The 20,854-nt window shown below is 40.1% G+C and overlaps 1 protein-coding gene across 2 annotated transcripts in view; it reads left to right on the top strand.

The window, feature by feature from the left end:
• The window catches only part of FRAS1 (Fraser extracellular matrix complex subunit 1), a 490,598-nt gene that overhangs the window by 221,795 nt on the left and 247,949 nt on the right, over nt 1-20,854 (top strand). For both annotated transcript variants that reach the window (XM_008957670.5, XM_003832280.6), the window contains exons 10-14: nt 8,103-8,192; nt 10,847-10,882; nt 12,261-12,408; nt 13,850-13,993; nt 15,850-15,984. In XM_008957670.5, the coding sequence (XP_008955918.2) occupies nt 8,103-8,192; nt 10,847-10,882; nt 12,261-12,408; nt 13,850-13,993; nt 15,850-15,984 (553 nt within the window). The remainder of the gene's footprint in view (nt 1-8,102; nt 8,193-10,846; nt 10,883-12,260; nt 12,409-13,849; nt 13,994-15,849; nt 15,985-20,854) is intronic.

The raw sequence follows: 20,854 nt of genomic DNA, 5'->3' as shown, positions 1-20,854 counted from the left end.
CCCCGCCCCCCCCACCACCCCAGCCACTTTCTTTGCCTCATTTAGGTGATAGGGAGTCACTTTTCAGTTTTGTCTGTATGTATTTTAGTGGACACTCAAGAATCTCTCATGTGTTTTGTCTTTTACAGAAGTATGCATAGTCAGTCTTGTTTCAAAACATTGTTTAAGTGACTTAGTTTACATGCATATCAACTCTTTTATATGCTTTGAAAGCCAAATTCAGTGTTTCTGGGTTATGCCTTCACTACCAACTGATTTGTCACATTTCTGCAAAATAATTTATATGTAAATGCATCTGCTTTCTATAGCACCCACTGCTGCCTATTGGCCTCTGACTGACATGAAATTTTGATGGACAGTAATCTATATAACTCCAAAATAATTATAATCATTTATGTATTTTTGTGTTTCCTCTAAACGTTTAGATTTTCTCTCAGTAAAATAACACATATTCATTCTAGAAAATTTTGAAGGCTCAAGAAAAGTAGAAAAGAGACTTAAAAATCCATCTATAATGCTACCAAAGACATCCAGTGCATCCAGAGACAACCAATGCTTCCATAATATTTGTCATTAGTACAGTGTTTTTAAACAAAATATCATTATGATTATTCTGTTTATGCAAATTTATATTATTCATTTTCATTTAACATGGTTTCTACACTTTTAAATATAATACAGGCCCCAAATTAAATATTAAATATTTAGAGAAACATTACCATTCTTTTTTTTTATCACAAACATTTTCAATTGTTTTCTCCATTAATTTTTTTTATTATACTTTAAGTTCTGGGGTACATGTGCACAACGTGCAGGTTTGTTACATATGTATACATGTGCCATGTTGGTGTGCTGCACCCATTAACTCGTCATTTAGCATTAGGTATATCTCCTAATGCTATCCCTACCCGCCTCCCACCACCCCACAACAGGGCCTGGTGAGTGATGTTCCCCTTCCTGTGTCCAAGTGTTCTCATTGTTCAATTCCCACCTATGAGTGAGAACATGCAGTGTTTATTTTTTTGTCCTTGTGACGGTTTGCTGAGAATGATGGTTTCCACCTTCATCCATGTCCCTACAATGGACATGAGCTCATCATTTTTTATGGCTGCATAGTATTCCATGGTGTATATGTGCCACATTTTCTTAATCCAGTCTATCATTGATGGGCATTTGGGTTGGTTCTGAGTCTTTGCTATTGTGAATAGTGCCGCAATAAACATACGTGTGCATGTGCCTTTATAGCAGCATGATTTATAATCCTTTGGGTATACACCCAGTAATGGGATGGCTGGGTCAAATGGTATTTCTAGTTCTAGATCCCTGAGGAATTGGCACACTGTCTTCCACAATGGTTGAACTAGTTTACCGGCCTACCAACAGTGTAAAAGTGTTCCTATTTCTCCACATCCTCTCCAGCACCTGTTGTTTCCTGACTTTTTAATGATTGCCATTCTAACTGGTGTGAGATGGTATCTCACTGTGGTTTTGATTTGCATTTCTCTGATGACCAGTGATGATGAGCATTTTTTCATGTGTCTGTTGGCTGCATAAATGTCTTCTTTTGAGAAGTGTCTGTTCATATCTTCACCCACTTTTTGATGAGGTTGTTTTTTTCTTGTAGATTTATTTGAGTTCTTTGTAGATTCTGGATATTAGCCCTTTGTCAGATGAGTAGATTGCAAAAATTTTCTCTCATTCTGTAGGTTGCCTGTTCACTCTGATGGTAGTTTCTTTTGCTGTGCAGAAGCTCTTTAGTTTAATGAGATCCCATTTGTCAATTTTGGCTTTTGTTGCTGTTGCTTTTGGTGTTTTAGACATGAAGTCCTTGCCCATGCCTATGTCCTGAATGGTATTGCCTAGGTTTTCTTCTAGGGTTTTTATGGTTTTAGGTCTGCCATTTAAGTCTTTAATCCATCTTGAATTAATTTTTGTGTAAGGTGTAAGGAAGGGATCCAGTTTCAGCCTTCTACATATGGCTAGCCAGTTTTCCCAGTACCATTTGTTAAATAGGGAATCGTTTCCCCATTTCTTGTTTTTGTCAGGTTTGTCAAAGATCAGATGGTTGTAGATGTGTGGTATTATTTCTGAGGGCTCTGTTCTGTTCCATTGGTCTATATCTCTGTTTTGGTACCAGTACTATGCTGTTTTGGTTACTATAGCCTTGTAGTATAGTTTGAAGTCAGGTAGCGTGATGCCTCCAGCTTTGTTCTTTTGGCTTAGGATTGACTTGGCAATGCAGGCTCTTTTTTGGTTCCATATGAACTTTAAAGTAGTTTTTTCCAATTCTGTGAAGAAAGTCATTGGTAGCTTGATGGGGCTGGCATTGAATCTATAAATTACCTTGGGCAGTATGGCTATTTTCACGATGTTGATTCTTCCTACCCATGAGCATGGAATGTTCTTCCATTTGTTTGTGTCTTCTTTTATTTCATCGATCAGTGGTTTGTAGTTCTCCTTGAAGAGGTCCTTCATATCCCTTGTAAGTTGGATTCCTAGGTATTTTATTCTCTTTGAAGCAATTGTGAATGGGAGTTCATGCATGATTTGGCTCTCTGTTTATTTGTTATTGGTGTATAAGAATGCTTGTGATTTTTGCATATCGATTTTGTATCCTGAGACTTTGCTGAATTTGCTTATCAGCTTAAGGAGATTTTGGGCTGAGACGATGGGGTTTTTTAAATATACAACCATGTCCTCTGCAAATAGGGACAATTTGACTTCCTCTTTTCCTAATTGAACACCCTTTATTTCTTTCTCCTGTGTGATTGCCCTGGTCAGAACTTCCAACACTATGTTGAATAGGAGTGGTGAGAGAGGGCCACTGTCTTGTGCCAGTTTTCAAAGGGAATGCTTCTAGTTTTTGCCCATTCAGTATGATATTGGCTGTGGGTTTGTCGTAAATAGCTCTTAATATTCTCAGATACATACCATCAATACCTAATTTATTGAGAATTTTTAGAATGAAGGGCTGTTGAATTTTGTCAAAGGCCTTTTCTGCATCTATTGAGATAATCATGTGGTTTTTGTTTTTGGTTCTGTTTATATGGTGGATTATGTTTATTGATTTGCATATGTTGAACCAACCTTGCATCCCAGGGATGAAGCCCACTTGATCATGGTGGATAAGCTTTTTGATGTGCTGCTGGATTTGGTTTGCCAGTATTTTATTGAGGATTTTTTCATTGATGTTCATCAGGGATATTGGTCTAAAATTCTCTTTTTTTGTAGTGTCTCTGCCAGGCTTTGGTATCAGAATGATGCTGGCCTCATAAAATGAGTTAGGGAGGATTCCCTCTTTTTCTATTGATTGGAATAATTTCAGAAGGAATGGTATCAGCTCCTCCTTGTACCTCTGGTAGAATTCGGCTGTGAATCCATCTGGTCCTGGACTTTTTTTGGTTGGTAGGCTATTAATTATTGCCTCCATTTCAGACCCCGTTATTGTTCAATTCAGGGATTCAACTTCTTCCTGGTTTAGTCTTGGGAGGGTGTATGTGTTCAGGAATTTATCCATTTCCTCTAGATTTTCTAGTTTATTTGCATAGAGGTGTTTATAGTATTCTCTGATCGTAGTTTGTATTTCTGTGGGATAGGTGGCGACATCCCCTTTATCATTTTTTATTGCATCTATCTGATTCTTCTCTCTTTTCTTCTGTATTAGTCTTGCTAGCAGTCTATCAATTTTGTTGATCTTTTCAAAAAACTAGCTCCTGGATTCATTGATTTTTTGAAGGGTTTTTTGTGTCTCTATCTCCTTCAGTTCTGCTCTGATCTTAGTTATTTCTTGCCTTCTGCTAGCTTTTGAATGTGTTTGCTCTTGCTTCTCTAGTTCCTTTAATTGTGATGTTAGGGTGTCAATTTTAGATATTTCCTGCTTTCTCTTGTGGACCTTTAGTGCTATAAATTTCCCTCTACACACTGCTTTACATGTGTCCCAGAGATTCTGGTATGTTGTGTCTTTGTTCTCGTTGGTTTCGAAGAACATCTTTATTTCTGCCTTCATTTTGTTATGTACCCAGTAGTCATTCAGGAGCAGGTTGTTCATTTTCCATGTAGTTGAGCAGTTTGGAGTGAGTTTCTTAATCTTGAGTTCTAGTTTGATTGCACTGTGGTCTGAGAGACAGTTTGTTATCATTTCTGTTCTTTTTCATTTGCTGAGGCGTGCTTTACTTCCAACTATGTGGTTAATTTTGGAATAGGTGTGGTGTGGTGCTGAAAAGAATGTATATTCTGTTGATTTGGGGTGGAGAGTTCTGTAGATGTCTATTAGGTCCGCTTGGTGCAGAGCTGAGTTCAATTCCTGGATATCCTTGTTAACTTTCTGTCTCGTTGATTTGTCTAATGTTGACAGTGGAGTGTTAAAGTCTCCCATTATTATTGTGTGGGAGTCTAAGTCTCTTTGTAGGTCTCTAAGGACTTGCTTTATGAATCTGGGTGCTCCCGTATTGGGTTCATATATATTTAGGCTAGTTAGCTCTTCTTGTTGAATTGATCCCTTTACCATTATGTAATGGCCTTCTTTGTCTCTTTTGATCTTTCTTGGTTTAAAGTCTGTTTTATCAGAGACTAGATTGCAACCCCTGCCTTTTTTTGTTTTCCATTTTCTTGGTAGATCTTCCTCCATTCCTTTATTTTGAGACTATGTGTGTCTCTGCACATGAGATGGGTCTCCTGAATACAGCACACTGATGGATCTTGACTCTTTGTCCAATTTTCCAGTCTGTGTCTTTTAATTGGAGCATTTAGCCCATTTACATTTAAGGTTAATATTATTATGTGTGAATTTGATCCTGTCATTATGATGTAGACTGGTTATTTTGCTTGTTAGTTGATGCAGTTTCTTCCTAGCCTCGATGGTCTTTACAATTTGGCATGTTTTTGCAGTGGCTGGCACCGGTTGTTCCTTTCCATGTTTAGTGCTTCCTTCAGGAGCTCTTTTAGGGCAGGCCTGGTGGTGACAAAATCTCTCAGCATTTGCTTGTCTCTAAAGGATTTTATTTCTCCTTCACTTACGAAGCTTAGTTTGGCTGGATATGAAATTCTGGGTTGAGAATTCTTTTCTTTAAGAATGTTGAATATTGGCCCCCACTCTCTTCTGGCTTGTAGAGTTTCTGCCGAGAGATCAGCTGTTAGTCTGATGGGCTTCCCTTTGTGGGCAACCCGACCTTTCTGTCTGGCTGCCCTTAAGATTTTTTCCTTCATTTCAACTTTGGTGAATCTGACAATTATGTGTCTTGGGGTTGCTCTTCTTGAGGAGTATCTTTGTGGCGTTCTCTGTATTTCCTGAATTTGAATGTTGGCCTGCTTTGCTAAATTGGGGACGTTCTCCTGGATAATATCCTGCAGAGTGTTTTCCAAGTTGGTTCCATTCTCCCCGTCACTTTCAGGTACACCAATCAGACATAGATTTGGTCTTTTCACATAGTCCCTTATTTCTTGGAGGCTTTGTTCATTTCTTTTTATTCTTTTTTCTCTAAACTTCTCTTCTCGCTTCATTTCATTCGTTTGATCTTCAATCACTGATACTCTTTCTTCCAGTTGATCAGATCAGCTACTGAAGCTTGTGCATTCATCACGTAGTTCTCATGCCATGGTTTTCAGCTCCATCGGGTCATTTAAGGACTTCTCTACACTGGTTGTTCTGGTTAGCCATTTGTCTAATCTTTTTTCAAGGTTTTTATCTTCTTTGCAATGGATTTGAACTCCCTCCTTTAGCTCGGAGAAGTTTGATCATCTGAAGCCTTCTTCTCTCAGCTCGTCAAAGTCATTCTCAATCCACCTTTGTTCCATTGCTGGCGAGGAGCTGTGTTCCTTTGGAGGGGTAGAGGTGCTCTGATTTTTAGAATTTTCAGCTTTACTGCTCTGTTTTTTCCCCATCTTTGTGGTTTTATCTACCTTTGGTCTTTGATGATGGTGACATTCAGATGGGGTTTTGGTGTGGATGTCCTTTGAGTTTATTAGTTTTCCTTCTAACAGTCAGGACCTTCAGCTGCAGGTCTGTTGGAGTTTGCTGGACATCCACTCTAGACCCTGTTTGCCTGGGTATCAGCAGCGGAGGCTGCAGAACAGTGAATATTGCAGAACAGTAAATGTTACTGCCTGATCATTCCTCTGGAAGCTTTGTCTCAGAGGGGCACCTGGCCGTGTGAGGTGTCAGTCTGCCCCTACTGGAGGGTGCCTCCCAGTTAGGCTACTCGGGGGTCAGGGACCCACTTGAGGAGGCAGTCTGTCCATTCTCAGATCTCAAACTCCGTGCTTGGAGAACCACTATTCTCTTCAAAGCTGTCAGACAGGGACATTTAAGTATGCAGAGGTTTCTGCTGCCTTTTGTTTGGCTATGCCCTGCCCCCAGAGGTGGAGTCTACAGAGGTAGGCAGGTCTCCTTGAACTGCAGTGGGCTCCACCCAGTTCGAGCTTCCCAGCTGCTTTGTTTACCCACTCAAGCCTCAGCAATGGCATGCACCCCTCCCCCAGCCTCACTGCCACCTTGCAGTTCAATCTCAGACTGCTGTCCTAGCAGTGAGCGAGGCTCCGTGAGCATGGGACCCTCCAAGCCAGGCGTGGGATATAATCTTGTGGTGTGCCATTTGCTAAGACCATTGGAAAAGCACAGTATTAGGGTGGGAGTAACCCAATTTTCCAGGTGCCGTCTGTCACAACTTCCTTTGGCTAGGAAAGGGAATTCCCTGACCCCTTGCCCTTCCCTGGTGAGGCAATGCCTTGCCCTGCTTCGGCTCACGCTCAGTGGGCTGCATCCACTGTCCTGCACCCACTGTCCGACAAGCCCCAGTGAGATATACCCAGTACCTCAGTTGGAAATGCAGAAATCACCTGTCTTCTGCATCACTCACGCTGGTAGCTGTAGACTGGACCTGTTCCTATTCTGCCATCTTAGAATCACCCCCCCCCCCATTCTTTAGAAAGTAGATACGTCTTTTGAAAGTGAAAAGTACTTTAAAGAATACTCTTTAGGCTACAGATATTATATGTTAGTATAGAATACTAACATATAGATCAGATGTTAGTGTATACACGTGAAAAACAGCAGATTTTCTTGGAGATGAGACTTCAGTGGAATTACACTTTCTAAATTATAGAATTGCAAATTATTTACATTTTTACAGCAAGCATTTATTATTTTGTAAAAAAATAAAAATTTTAAAATTATTGATATTGGGAAATGAAAATGATAAGACTTGGAAAGTTAAATATCTACCCTGCAAACGTGGCAGGGTAGATAAATTAAAAGTATTCCACTTATAATTTTTTTTTTTTTTGAGACGGAGTCTCACTGTCACCCTGGCTGGAGTGCAGTGGTGCGATCTCGGCTCACTGCAAGCTCTGCCTCCCTGGTTCACGCCATTTTCCTGCCTCAGCCTCCTGAGTAGCTGGGACTACAGGCACCCTCCACTGCCCCCAGCAAATTTTTTGTATTTTTAGTAGAGACAGGGTTTCACTGTGGTCTCAATCTCCGACCTCGTGATCCGCCCGCCTCGGCCTCCCAAAGTGCTGGGATTACAGGCGTGATCCACCACGCCTGGCCATCCTCTTATTATTTTAAGAATAGTTTTGATATGAGTTGGCTAACAGTAAGAGTTTCAGAATACTGAGTAAAATTTAGTTTTCTACTGCTTAATTTATGCTTAAGACTACATCTGTGCATAAAGGGATGCATCTGATTTTGTATTCAGGGAAGAGTGGTGGTTTGATTTAAGCACTGTTAATGAAATTAAAGTCACAAATTGTATGTTTAAGGTAGTGTGATCCTTTTCTGAAACTCATAACTTTCCTAGACTATAACATTAACCTTGGTCATCCTTCTTATTCATGTGAGCTCCTGGTCATGGGTAGAAAATTATGGAGGGATCAGAGCATAACAGATCATAACAGGAAAGAAAAAGCACACGGAGGAGTGTGCTGTGTGGACTACACTTCCCATTGGAAGACAGGACAGGGGGAGATGAAACAGGCAGAGGGCCAGAGCCAACAGTGTGCCAGCGTTTCTTATTCCAGTCAGGGAACCCAACTGCTTCTCAATTTAGCCCTGCTACCTGGATATGTTAATTTGATATGTGCCACTGCAACCCTTATTTCTACAGGGTGAAGAATTAATTCACTTACATGGAAAGTGTTGTCCTGAATGCATTTCAAGAAATGGTTATTGTGTTTATGAAGAAACTGGAGAATTTGTGAGTATCAGGCTTATAACTGAAGATGATTTCAAATTAATCAAAATCAATCTAATGAGGGAACATTACCTTCTTGTTTCTTTTACCCATTCATTTGTTCAACAAATGTTATTGTGCACCTACTGTATAACAGGCTCTGGGGACACAGAAGGGAATACAACAGGCAGAGTTCCTGCTGTCTTGGTAGGGCATACTTTGTAGTATAGGGACACAGAAAACACACACACACATCTCCCACACATACTACACATCAGGTGCTGAGGAGCACTACATAGAAGAATAAAACAGTGCAAGTGGGCTAGGCAGTAGCTGCACAGGATGGTGGGGTGTGGGGGATGTGTTCCTTTACATAAAATGGTGAGGAGGTTTCTCTTACAGAAAACTTTGAGCAGAGCCTGAAGGGAGGGAGCCGCGTGAATGTCTAGGAGGAAACATACCAGGAATAGGGATCAGGAAATGCAAAGGCACTGAGACGCAAGTGTGTTTGGCATGTTCAAGAAATTGGAGTCTGGTAGGAACTTAGTGAATGAGGGAGAAAGGCATTGGGCATGAGGTCTAGTAAGTAGCCTGGAGGCCACAGTCTTTTACCCTGAGGCAAATGGGAGCTGGTGGGGAGTTTTGAGCAGAAGAGCGCTGGGCTCTCACTTAATTCATGACAGGACCACTTTGGCTGCTGCATGGGTGAGTGACAGAAGGAAATGAGACTGGAGGTAGGCAACCTGGTTGGTGGGGTTTTGTAATGGTCCTGGCAAAGGGCAGTGGTGGCTTGGTCTAGGCAGGAAGTGGCGCATTTGGTAAAAAGTGAACAGGCTCTAGATTTATTTTGCAGGTAGCAGTGACTGGATTTTGTTTGATTAGATGAGGGGCAAAACTCTATTTACTAAGGTTTTATTTTGCCCTGTGTCTGCACTTTTTTATTACCTAAAGGAAATATATTTATCTTAATCTTTTCAAATTTTCCCTATTTATGTAGACCATATTTTTCATGTTGGGTATTGGAATGTTGATAAATTCATTATGTTTTTAAAAATATGCCAGTTGATCATAAAAACAACTGCTTCTTTGACCAGTCAGAATAGGATTACAGTAGTCCCGACTTACCACAGAATATGTGCCAAGGCCCCCAGTGGATGCTTGAAACTGTGAATAGTACTGATCCTGATTGGCATCAATTGAAACAAATTTCTGTTCATGTTTTCCACCGACACAGTTAATGCCTTTTCCATCTTAACTAGCCACTTATCACACACTATGGCTATAACTTTCACAGTTTGAGATGCAACAGCAGAACTAGCACAAATTTGTTTTTACTTCTTCACAATTTCATAGAAAGATTTATTCTTACCTTAGACCTTAACAACCTCGCATAATTTTTTTCGTTTCTTATTAAGTCAAGAACTTTCATCTCTTCACTTAAAGGAAGCACTTTGCAGCTTCTCTTTGGCATATCCAAGTTGCCAGCATCACTACTCTTGGATTTGGGGCATTATTAAGTAAAATAAGAGTTACTTGAACGTAAGCACTGTGATACTGAGACAGTGGCTCTGATAACCAAGATGGCTACTGAATAACTGGCGGGTGGCATCTACAGCATGGATATGCTGGACAAAGGAAGGACTCCAGGTCCTGGGCAAGATGGAGCAGGACAACTTGAGATTTTTTTCACCCTACTTAGAATGGCATGCAATTAAAAAACTGATGAATTTTTTATTTCTTGAATTTTCCATTTAGTATTTTCCCAACATAGTTGACCGGTGTTAACTGAAACTGCAGGAAGTGAAACATGTATATGAATTAGGGATAAGGAGTTTGACTGGTAAACTGATTCCTCCATACTTTTTTTTTTTTTTTTTGATTTGGGTAAATTACATCTGTCAACCTTCCAGTGTTTCTGTACATTCTGGGGAGGCAGTATTGTGTAGTGTTAACAGTGCAGACTCTAGGTTCAAATCTCTACTTTGCTGTGTACTGTAATCTTCGGCAAGTTACTTAATCCTCAGTGTAAACTAGAGATAACAATAGGACTTACCTCATGAGGCTGTAGAGATGTTATATGTGAAGCACTTAGAACAGTGCTTTCTTGGCACATTTTTTTAAAAACCTGAGAACATTGGCATTATTATTGTTTTGCTGTTGGCATTGTTTCCTAGTGGTAGATCACACTTTAGTCATCCTCATTTCTTAAGAATTTAGGAGGTTTTAAAGCCTCCCTATAAATATTGAATTTATATTTTCTCAATCATAGTATCAATTTTCCTACTCATTTTTGGAGATAAGCTCAGTGAAATTAAAGAAAACAAAGTTATTTTAAATAAGTACAAATCTCCATCATGCTCTGGCACCATGCAAAATTCAAGAATTTGCCCTTGCAAGTTTAGGTCCCTTGACCATAAAGTCCTTAGTATTGAGGGGAATTGAAACCAAGTACTCAGGCACAAAGTGAGAATTCAGAAATATTTCCTAGGCACGTTGATTTCACCTCAGATTAGTATGCTTTTCTTGCTTTTTATAAGATAGATTTCATCTCTATTCATAACCAATGAATAAAGTTGCATGTTCCTTGGGAAAAATGGATAACTCCTAATGAAAAAATAAAATAATCAGCCTAATGGTGTTTTTAGTGACATAATAAAGACATTTCTCTTTGTTCCTAGATGTCATCAAATGCTAGTGAAGTTAAACATATTCCAGTAAGTATAGCTTTTTAACTTGCACATAGATCATTATAAAATTGTTTTATGTAATGATCTGCATGAAATATCATGGGGAAACTTAGGACCTTAGTATTTTTAACAGCCACATTTGATGGCACTATGATCAGGAATTAAGAATCTTAATGATAACTCAGACTTTGATGCATTGAACTTTTGCTCTTTAGCCAAGTGTTTTATGCAGTTGATAATTAATACTTCTCTAACCACAAGCTCCTACATAGATTCTTTCCCTTTCTTGTGATGTTCCCTGATTCTTTTCTGGCCTAGAAAACTCAGTTTAACCATCAGTAGAGTTTTATGTACTGCAAAGTGCTGAAGAAAGAGCTTCTTGGGTTTGCAAGCATTCATTCCCCAAACAATCCCAAGTTTATTCTCTCCAGGTTGTCTACAGGACAATGTTATATGGTTTCTTTCAAAGGGAAAATGCAAGCGTTTAACACAGCAATCTTACAATAAGGGGTCTGATCTCAAGACGGGTCTGCTTTCAAATGGAAGAAAAGCACTTCTGCCTTCTCAAGATAGTATTGCTCAGTTTTCTAACACTTAATGTTCATTCTGCTAAATACCGTCACATTAATTGTTTGAAATGTTTAATGTCTGTTGGCTTAATAAGCGTTTTATAAAATTGTTACTTTAAAATCTGCTCTCCTGTTTTCTCCTGTTTCACCTCCCTCATCACCCCAATACCTTCTGGTAAGAACCTCTGTCTCTTTCCTGTGAGCAAAAATGAATTGTTCTTTACAATTCAATTTGGGTTCTCTGCCGACTACTAATGTTTATTTTCGTAATTTGCTTGGCTGAAAAAGGTATTTTAATGTGTGAAAGCTTAGGGCACATCTACAGCCTATTAAAAGTAGGCCTGCAAAAGTCTTAATTTTTAGAATACAATGACTCAACTGTTAACTCTTACTGTGGTAACCATAAGGAAATTCAGGTTTTTAGCCAAGTGTCCCACTGTTATTTTAGAGATTGTATTTAACTCACCTGCTAATCACCAGCTACACAGTAATCTCCTTTGATGTTTTTGGTGAAAGAGGTTGAGAAACAAGTTTTAAATGCCTTTTACATATTCTGTTAGTCCTAGAATACTTTCACAGCTTATCTCTGAGTGTGCCTAAAATCTATCGGCTGGTTCTCTACATTGAAGTAAACCCATTATGAACAAAGAAAGATAAATTCTGTGTTTTAAATTTAGGACTCTTTTGCTATTGTTCTATTTCAGAGTTAGATTTGGCAGAGTACTGATTAGCTGCCTTCACTTTGTTCTTATGGAAATTGTAAGTTCTTCAGCAGCAAGCTCTCTTCTGAATTACTGCATCCTGATGACAATGCTGTTCTTCACTTTTTTGTGTAGGAGGGAGAGAAGTGGGAAGATGGCCCTTGCAAGGTGTGTGAGTGCCGAGGGGCTCAGGTAACTTGCTACGAGCCCTCTTGCCCACCATGTCCAGTGGGCACACTGGTCTTAGAGGTGAAGGGACAGTGCTGTCCAGACTGCACATCAGGTGGGTCCATGTCTCCTCTGTTTCTACTGAGATAGTTTTACTGCCAAAAAGCTCAGAGATCCTCTTCCCCACCCCCTTGCTTCTTTTTCTTTTTATTTTTAGTTAACCAATGGGTTTGTTTGTTTCTTCATAATTTTTCTAACAAATGATGCTAATTAATCTTTGTCTGTGTAATTGCCAAACTCAACAGATTATGAGCATGTGACCTTGGGCAAGTCATTGACCCTCTTTAAACCTTAATTTTCTTGTTGATAAAATATGCCTTATGTATCTTGCAAAATTATTGTGAAAATCAAACAACATGTTTGAAGACTTGTAAAGGTAAATCTGTCTTCCATTGTTCAAAATATAAGAATAATTTCTCAACATTTGTTATGGGTGTTCTTTGTTCTTAAGGTGAGCTATTGAACAGATGGTTCCTTTTGGAGTTCTCAAATGGGTTTTTAAAGTGTAAAGACTCATTAGTTTTTTCCAAAAGATAATTTTGTCTACTTGTTCTGCAATTCTGCTTTCAAATCACCTGGGGTTGAATTAGTTCCAGTTAATAATTGTTGGCAGGCACTGGAGTTGCTCTGGTTGAGTAGTAGTTTGCCTATAAGTTTAGTCTCTCTTGGAGAAGTGGCATTTTCTTCCATTCATATTTCATAATTAATTGTTTTCATTCATGGGCCATAATTTTCATATTGGCAGTTGCTCTTCTTGCACTCAACTTATTTTGGCTAATTGCAGTATTTTTGTGAAGAGTTTATCAAGGAAAAAGCAAAGCAACTTTATGGCTTAATTATGTTACCTACACCAAAGTGGCTCTCTGGGCTTTCCAAAACAAACATTTAGCGTATTATTATGCACTATATATATTGAAAATCAGGTCCTTGACAACTTCAAAACCTGAAAAAAGAAGTCCCTTGCTGATAATTACCACTAAATTCAGTGATAACCCCAATTACTGAAAATGAGATTTGAAATTTTGGAGAAAAAGAAGAAAATGGGGTGCATTTTTCTTAGATAAAAATAACTATTTTTCAACATTGTGGGTTTTATGTCTGAACTGTTTGTACATGTTGAAGCTTAAGAAGAACATCAGAGGTATCATAAATTATTGAATCTGTTTAAATAATACATTATGGAAGTAGTCATTCCTGTTTCTTGAAGTATTCCAGCAGGTAGAGGCTGTTCTTTTAGTATCTTCATGCTGGGGCTATGGGAGACAGTGATGAATTTCAGACAAGGAAAACTTCCTTGCAATCTTGCATTGGAATGTATTTTTTTTTTTTTTTTTTTTTTTTTTTGCTATTTAGGAGGCTTTTTCCTAAGTCCCACAGTTTTCTGTTCTTCATGTTCTATGTAATGCTACATACTTTGTAGATTCTTTTCTGAAGGATGTAAGAGAAATAATAGATGGAGTTCACAGAGTTCTCCCCTTCTTTGTCTTTGATTTCAGTTCATTGCCATCCAGATTGTTTGACATGCTCTCAGTCTCCAGACCACTGTGACCTCTGCCAAGATCCTACCAAGTTACTGCAGAATGGATGGTGTGTGCACAGCTGTGGACTGGGTTTTTACCAAGCTGGCAGTCTCTGTTTAGGTATGGCTCCAAGTGGACAACCCAGAGGTGGTGGTGTGTGGGAGGTAGATTCATCAAAGGTTGTGATTCTTAAACTGAGGCTCAGTATTGTCAAGGAGGGGGTCATGCATGCAGCATGTTTTTGAGATGCACAATGTCTAAAAACCTCTAGAAGGTAGTAATGTCATCTATAGGTTACTTGCCCTCTCTACCTGCAGGTCTCTTTTTCTGACATTTTATAGGTATTTTGGTGCTTATTGGAAGACAGATGATGTGGAGGTTGTTAGGTAGTCATAGTTAAATATTTTTATTTTTGAAGACTTTCAAGGATAGTAATAGCAGGATACCTGGGCTCATTTCTTAAAGCACTCAATTAATCCGGGATAGAAACTTAGAATTGACATAGACCTTCAAGATCATTTACTGCAACTTTCTAATTTTGCAAATGGGGAATCTGTAGGCCAGAGAAATTAATCAACTTGCTCAATATCAAACAGATAGTTGGTAATAGAGCTTATCTCTTATGGGCTACCAGAGGATCCAGAATGGGTTTATGTGCATTTCTGGATGCTACATCTGAGAAGAACTTACTTGGGAGAGTTGACTTGGTTGATGTCAAATCCTAGTTACTATTCCCCTTATTTCTGACTTATGATGTTAATTATCCATTTAAAAGTGTGTAATTAGCCAGGTGTGGTGGCGCACGCCTGTAGTCCCAGCTACTCAGGAGGCTGAGGCAGGAGAATCTCTTGAACCCTGGAGGTGGAGGTTGCAGTGAGCCGAGATTGCGCCACTGCACTCCAGCCTGGGTAACATAGTGAGACTCCGTCTCAAAAAAAAAAGAAAAAAAAAGTGTGTAGGTTCATACCTGGCTGTGAATATTTAACCTCTCTCTGCTTCCATATTCTTTTTTTTTTTATTTGAGATGGAGTCTCACTCTGTCACCCAGGCTGGAGTGTGGTGGCATGGTCTCGGCTCACTGCAACTTCCACCTCCCGGGTTCAAGCGATTCTCCTTGCCTCAGCCTCCTGAGTAGCTGAGATTACAGGCATCTGCCACCACACCAGCTAATTTTCATATTTTTAGTAGAGATAGGGTTTTGCCATGTTGGCCAGGCTGGTCTCAAACTCCTGGACTCAAGTGATCCACCCACCTATGCCTCCCAAAGTGCTGGGATTACAGGTGTGAGCCACTGCCACCTGGTATCTTCCACATTCTTATCTATAAAGTGAGAGTAATTCCAGTACCTTCCTCAGAGGGTGGTTATAAGGATCAAGTGTTTTAATACAGGTTAAGTGCCTAGCCTGATGTCTAGGATACAGCGAAGGATTAATAAGAGTTAGCTGCTTTTATTATTTTTGTAATTATTCACTCCTCCATACTTTCTTTCCTAATTCATATAATCTTCAACCTTTTTGAAAGTTACTTATATCTCTTTCATATAGTATTGTAAAAGGGGCAAGAGATCTTCTTGCTAAAAGTTTGAGTGACAAAGATATTGGGGGCTATTGGATAAGAGGAAAAGAACATAGACTCCTGAGCCAAACTGCTTGGTTTCAAATGCCAGCCTCATGTGACCATGGGCAAGTTGTTTAATCTCCCTGAGTCTGTTCCTCATCTGTAAAGTTGGGATTAATAATATCTACCTCCTAGGGTTGTTGTGAGAATTAAATGAATTCATATACGTAAAGCACTTCAAGCAGTGGCTGACATGAACTGTGTGCTATACAGATGATGGCTGTTAAAATTATTTTTCTGCATTTTCTGTTTGGGACCTGGAGCCTCAAGATTGGGCTGTGTAAGCACTGGCATGGGGGTGGTGTCTTTCAGCTAATCAAATGGTTCCTTTCTCTTTCTTCAACATTATCTGGAGTCAGCCTGCCAGCCCCAGTGCTCCACGTGTACCAGTGGGCTGGAGTGCTCATCCTGCCAGCCTCCCCTGCTGATGCGGCATGGGCAGTGTGTGCCTACCTGTGGGGACGGCTTCTACCAAGATCGCCATTCCTGTGCAGGTAATCTCTGGCTGGGCCACAGTTGGGCCAGCTACCAAGACGGCTCCCCAACCCTGACCCCACCAAGTGATCTGGGGACACCAGGAGCTGTAAGCACTTTTTCAAATAAGAGAAGAAACTCTAAACAAGACTTCTGATGGGATGAGGAGAACAGTGTGTTAGAGAAATGATACATGTTGAGATGTTTTAATAACCTTATTAGGTTATTCGGTTCTTATCAATATGGTTTAGTGGACTTATATGCCTACTTTTATTTTATATTTTTAATTGAGATCTAGTTGAAATTCTTAATATCATAATAGTCTCTTGAGGTGGGAGTAGTCATAATATAATTTAATTTGTTTGTTTATACTTGGCCATTTTTTCAATAGAGATTATAAGTTTAAAAAGTAAATGTCTAAATAATTTTTTTAATGCAGAAATGGAAGATGGGAGTTGTATTAGTCTGTTTTCACACTGCCATATAGAACTACCTGAGACTGGATAATTTATGAAGAAAAGAGGTTTCATTGACTCACAGTTCTGCGTGGCTGGAGAGGCCTCAGGAAACTTACAATCATGGCAGAAGGCAAAGGGGAAGCAAGATACGTCTTACATGGTGTCTGGAGAAAGAGAGAGAGAGAGAGAGAGAGAATGAAGGGGGAAGTGCCACTTTTAAACCATCAGATCTCATGAGAACTCACTCACTATCATGAGAACAGCATGGGGGAAACTGCCCCCATGATCCAATCACCTCCCACCAGGTCCCTCCCTCGACACGTGGGGATTACAATTTGACATTAGATTTGAGTCAGGACACAGAGCCAAATCATATCAGGGTTAATGATGAAAACAAAAACAAGGGACAGAGATATGAGTTTGTCTTCAGGAGAATAGATAATTAGATGTGCCCAGAAACTAAGGCAGGGTGTGTGGTGGCAGGGAAATCTGAAAAGGCAGTTAGACCAGGGGAAGGTCTTGGATGTCATGCCAGGGAGATGTGATAGCTACTCTCTGCAGCTAAACATAACGGGGGGTCAGTGATGAGAATCAGAAGGTGAGCCAATCTGAGGGGCAGCTGATATGCTCCTTTCTTTCACACCCTTTGTTAGACTTTCAGTAAAATCATTTGCAGGAAAATGATTGAGGTTAAAAAGGCTAAGTTCATGGTATTAATCAGATGTGCAGGCTAAATGAGCACTCGGGCCATATGCAGGTCCTATGTGGAGGAGGCTGATGGTCGTCTCCATTCCAGGTAATGGTCAGAAGCGGAGCTCATGGGGTTGTGGAAACCATGTTGAAAGGAAACACTAATACTGTTTATGCCACAGAGATATGAGTGTAGCAGGGCCTGTTTTGTGATCAGCCATGTTATAGAATATGGAAGGCAGAATAGCTTCCGAGTTTGGCTTGGAGGCTCTTTGGTGTCTACAAAAATATCCCCTGCATGTCTATATCCTCAGCATCAAGGGCTGCACAAAGTTCTTAGCATTGTTGAACAAGTGTGTGATGAATGAATGAATGAGAATACTACCAGTTGGTGGTCCTTCAAAGACCAGTGTTTCAATAGAAGTCTCAGCCATAAAACAGAAAAGAACCCTTAGTGTTTATAGCTTATCATGTTCTGTTTACCTGTTACTTTAAAACAGGTTCAAAGTGGGAACATACAAATACCTTTATAAGTGTCTAATGGTTGGGCAATTTAGGTAAACTGCTGAAATTTTAATTTGATGAAATTATTGAATGTCTTTACTCCTTTCTTTTATCCCATCAAAGAGATCTCCTGCTAGTGCTCGTGACAGATTTGCCTTTAAAAGGCAACTAATTTCCCCTAGGTTTTACTCCTTCCTCTGTACCATCTCCATCCCCTGAAATACACACATACCACATACATATGACTTTTCTGGGGGGAGGGCATTTTCCTTTCTCCCATGCCCGTTGTTTTAATTGGTGATGCTAATGCTAGTTTAGGGCATTTTGAAATGGGTAATGTTTCATTTGATTAGTGGTTTACGTAGCTCACTGCTTCACATTCCATCCACATATCTACACACAAATGCCTCTAGTAGAAAGTTGCTGGGAAAATTTGTTCATGTTCCCTCCAGGGAATTAAACCAATTTGCTTTAGTTCAGGCTGGTTGCATTTTTATGCATAAAATAAGGAGAAAAAAAAACAGAGCAAAAGGAGAGAGAGAGAGTGGATCTTAAAAATTAAAGCCAAAGTTGTGATCAATTTTCATATACTGTCTTGGCACTAAGATTATCTTTCCAGATAAGCTTTCTCAGCTTTGGAATTTTTTGCAATATTCATGCTTGTACCACTTTTGGTGACTTTTCACCACTGACCTTGGAAGTCAGTCACTCAGCTGGTGCTCTTCCAATACATGCTAAACTTTTCAAAAAGAAGCCTGCCATTTTATGGTAACAACAGGTTTTTCTGGATTGATTCCTCTTGGCAGGGTCATTTATGTGATGATTGGGATAAGTTGCCACTTTATTGGCCCATTAAAACCCAAAGAAACTGAGTGCTGTGCTGAGGAAACTAATTACCAGAAATCACCTGATTAATATTCATGTTCACTATGTTGAATAAAGGGAAGAGTTGAAAAAAAGTAGCAGTTAAATATGGCTCTTCAACAAAAGAGTACAAGCAGGTAAACCAGAGGGAGTAAAGGAAAACACTTAGTCCTGCCTGAGAATCTTACCCATAGGGGCCCTTATCATTTTCTCTTTTCTCTTGAGTTTAGGGGTATATGCACAAACACAAACATGCATATAAACACATGTGCATATATTAATACTATTGTTACATATTTTGCATGATTAAACTGAATAATGTTGTAATTATAGGCCACATGATGCACTCCATACCAGTCCCTGCTTCATTTCCCCTGCCTTTACAACTCCAGAGTTTGATGCTTTGACCACTGTACATTAAGGCTTAGCACTAGCCTGTTTTTATATGAACCTAAACCGGAGACAGATGTAGGTTGCCTTTTTTCACAGCAGGTAGGGCCATAGAGTGATCACCTTGTTAGTACCCAAAGCTCACATTTTAGTTCTGGCACTCAGACTTCTGCTTTAACCCCTATGTGTCCTTTGCCAACACCTGGATCTGATTAACATCCCCTCTTGCCCATCCTACCCCACTCTTCTTGACTCTGCAGTCCTAGCACTGGGCTTGTACTTTGGTTCCTGCCGCTTGCCCTGCTCTCACCCATTTCCAGGAATTAATAGCCCACTGCTTAATTACCTGGAGACTGATGGCCAGGCTTTATCCATGTATGGATGCTCCTTGCTCCCCCTCCCCACCTTCCCCACCACAATACTTGACCTTGCACTCTTCCTGCCTGGCTCTTTGGTATCACTTGCCTTGGATTTACTCTATTCCCTCACCAGAACAGTGGTTCCATTGAGTCATCTTAAAAACTCAGGTATTAAATCTAAACTGGATCCAGGTGGAACTCGCCAGGTCCTGAGAACATTCTTTCTTGCTTGTCTTGCCCCTCTGTTCAATCAGCCTCTGTTCCACTCTGGTGGGACCACTGAACTGTGCACACAAATCTTAGATACGAGAGTCCATAAGAAAAAAAGCTAAAACAACCAACAACACGCACCATGTAAGATTATGTTAAAATGAGTAATTTTAACGTAAGGTTAAAATTATAAGGTTACAACTCATAAGGTTGTAATCTTTGAAAAGAGAAAGAGTACGATTTAGCCCATTTTTATACGTGTATCAATGTTTTGTTTGTCTACTTAAAACTTATTTTATTCACAAAGGCCTGAGGATAGAGCCATGTGTACTGCAGGGCAAATGCTGCCTTCATTCTGCAGGCGCAGATGTTATGGGGAGCCTGGCCCCAGTGGTTAAGAGCTTGGACCCTGGAGCTAAACCACCTGGACCACCTGGTTTCTTTTTTTCTTTCTTTCTTTCTTTTTTTCTTTTTTTTTTTTTTTTGAGAGGGAGTCTAGCTCCGTCATCCAGGCTGGAGTACAGTGGCACAATCTCGGCTCACTGCAACCTCTGCCTCCTGGGTTCAAGCGATTCTCCTGCTTCCTGAGCAGCTGGGATTACAGGTGCTCACCACCATGCCTGGCTAATTTTTGTATTTTAGTAGAAACTGGGTTTCACCACATTAGCCAGGCTGGTGTCGAACTCCTGACCTCAAGTGATCTGCCCGCCTTGGCCTCCCAAAGTGCTGGGATTACAGGGGTGAGCCACCACACCTGGCCTCATTTTTTTGTTCGTTTGTTTGAATTGGTTCATGGTTTCTGTTATTTATTGCCTTTTTTTTTTTTTTAAGACAGAGTTTTGCTCTTGTCACGATCTTGGCTCCTGGATTCAAGTGATTCTCCTGCCTCAGCCTTCCAAGTAACTAGCATTACAGATATTTGCTACCATGCCCAGCTAATTTTGTATTTTTAATAGAGACAGGGTTTCACCATGTTGGCCAGGCTAGTCTCAAACTCCTGACCTCAGGTGATCCGCCCGCCTTGGCCTCCCAAAGTGCTGGGATTACAGGCATGAGCCACTGCGCCTGGCCTAAACCACCTGGTTTCTAATCTTGCCTCTGTCACTTACCTATTCTTTAACTCCATGCTTCAATTGCCTTATGGGTAAAACAGGGACATAATATCTGCCACATTGCACTGCTATGAAGATTGAATGAGTGAATTCACATATTCCATTTAGGGCAGCAGTCCCCAACCTTTTTGGCACGAGGTACTGGTTTCATGGAAGACAATTTTTCCATGGACCGGGGAGCTGGGGGTGGCTTCGGGATGAAACTGTTCCAGCTCAGATCATCAGGCATTAGTTAGATTCTCATAAGCAGCTGCAACCTAGATCCCTCACATAGGCAGTTCACAATAGGGTTTGCACTCACTC

The sequence above is a fragment of the Pan paniscus genome, chromosome 3 (assembly GCF_029289425.2).
Source record: "Pan paniscus chromosome 3, NHGRI_mPanPan1-v2.0_pri, whole genome shotgun sequence".
Lineage (NCBI taxonomy): Eukaryota > Metazoa > Chordata > Mammalia > Primates > Hominidae > Pan > Pan paniscus.
The sequence above is the reverse complement of the archived record's forward strand: the minus strand, read 5'-3'. Positions and strand labels throughout refer to the sequence as shown.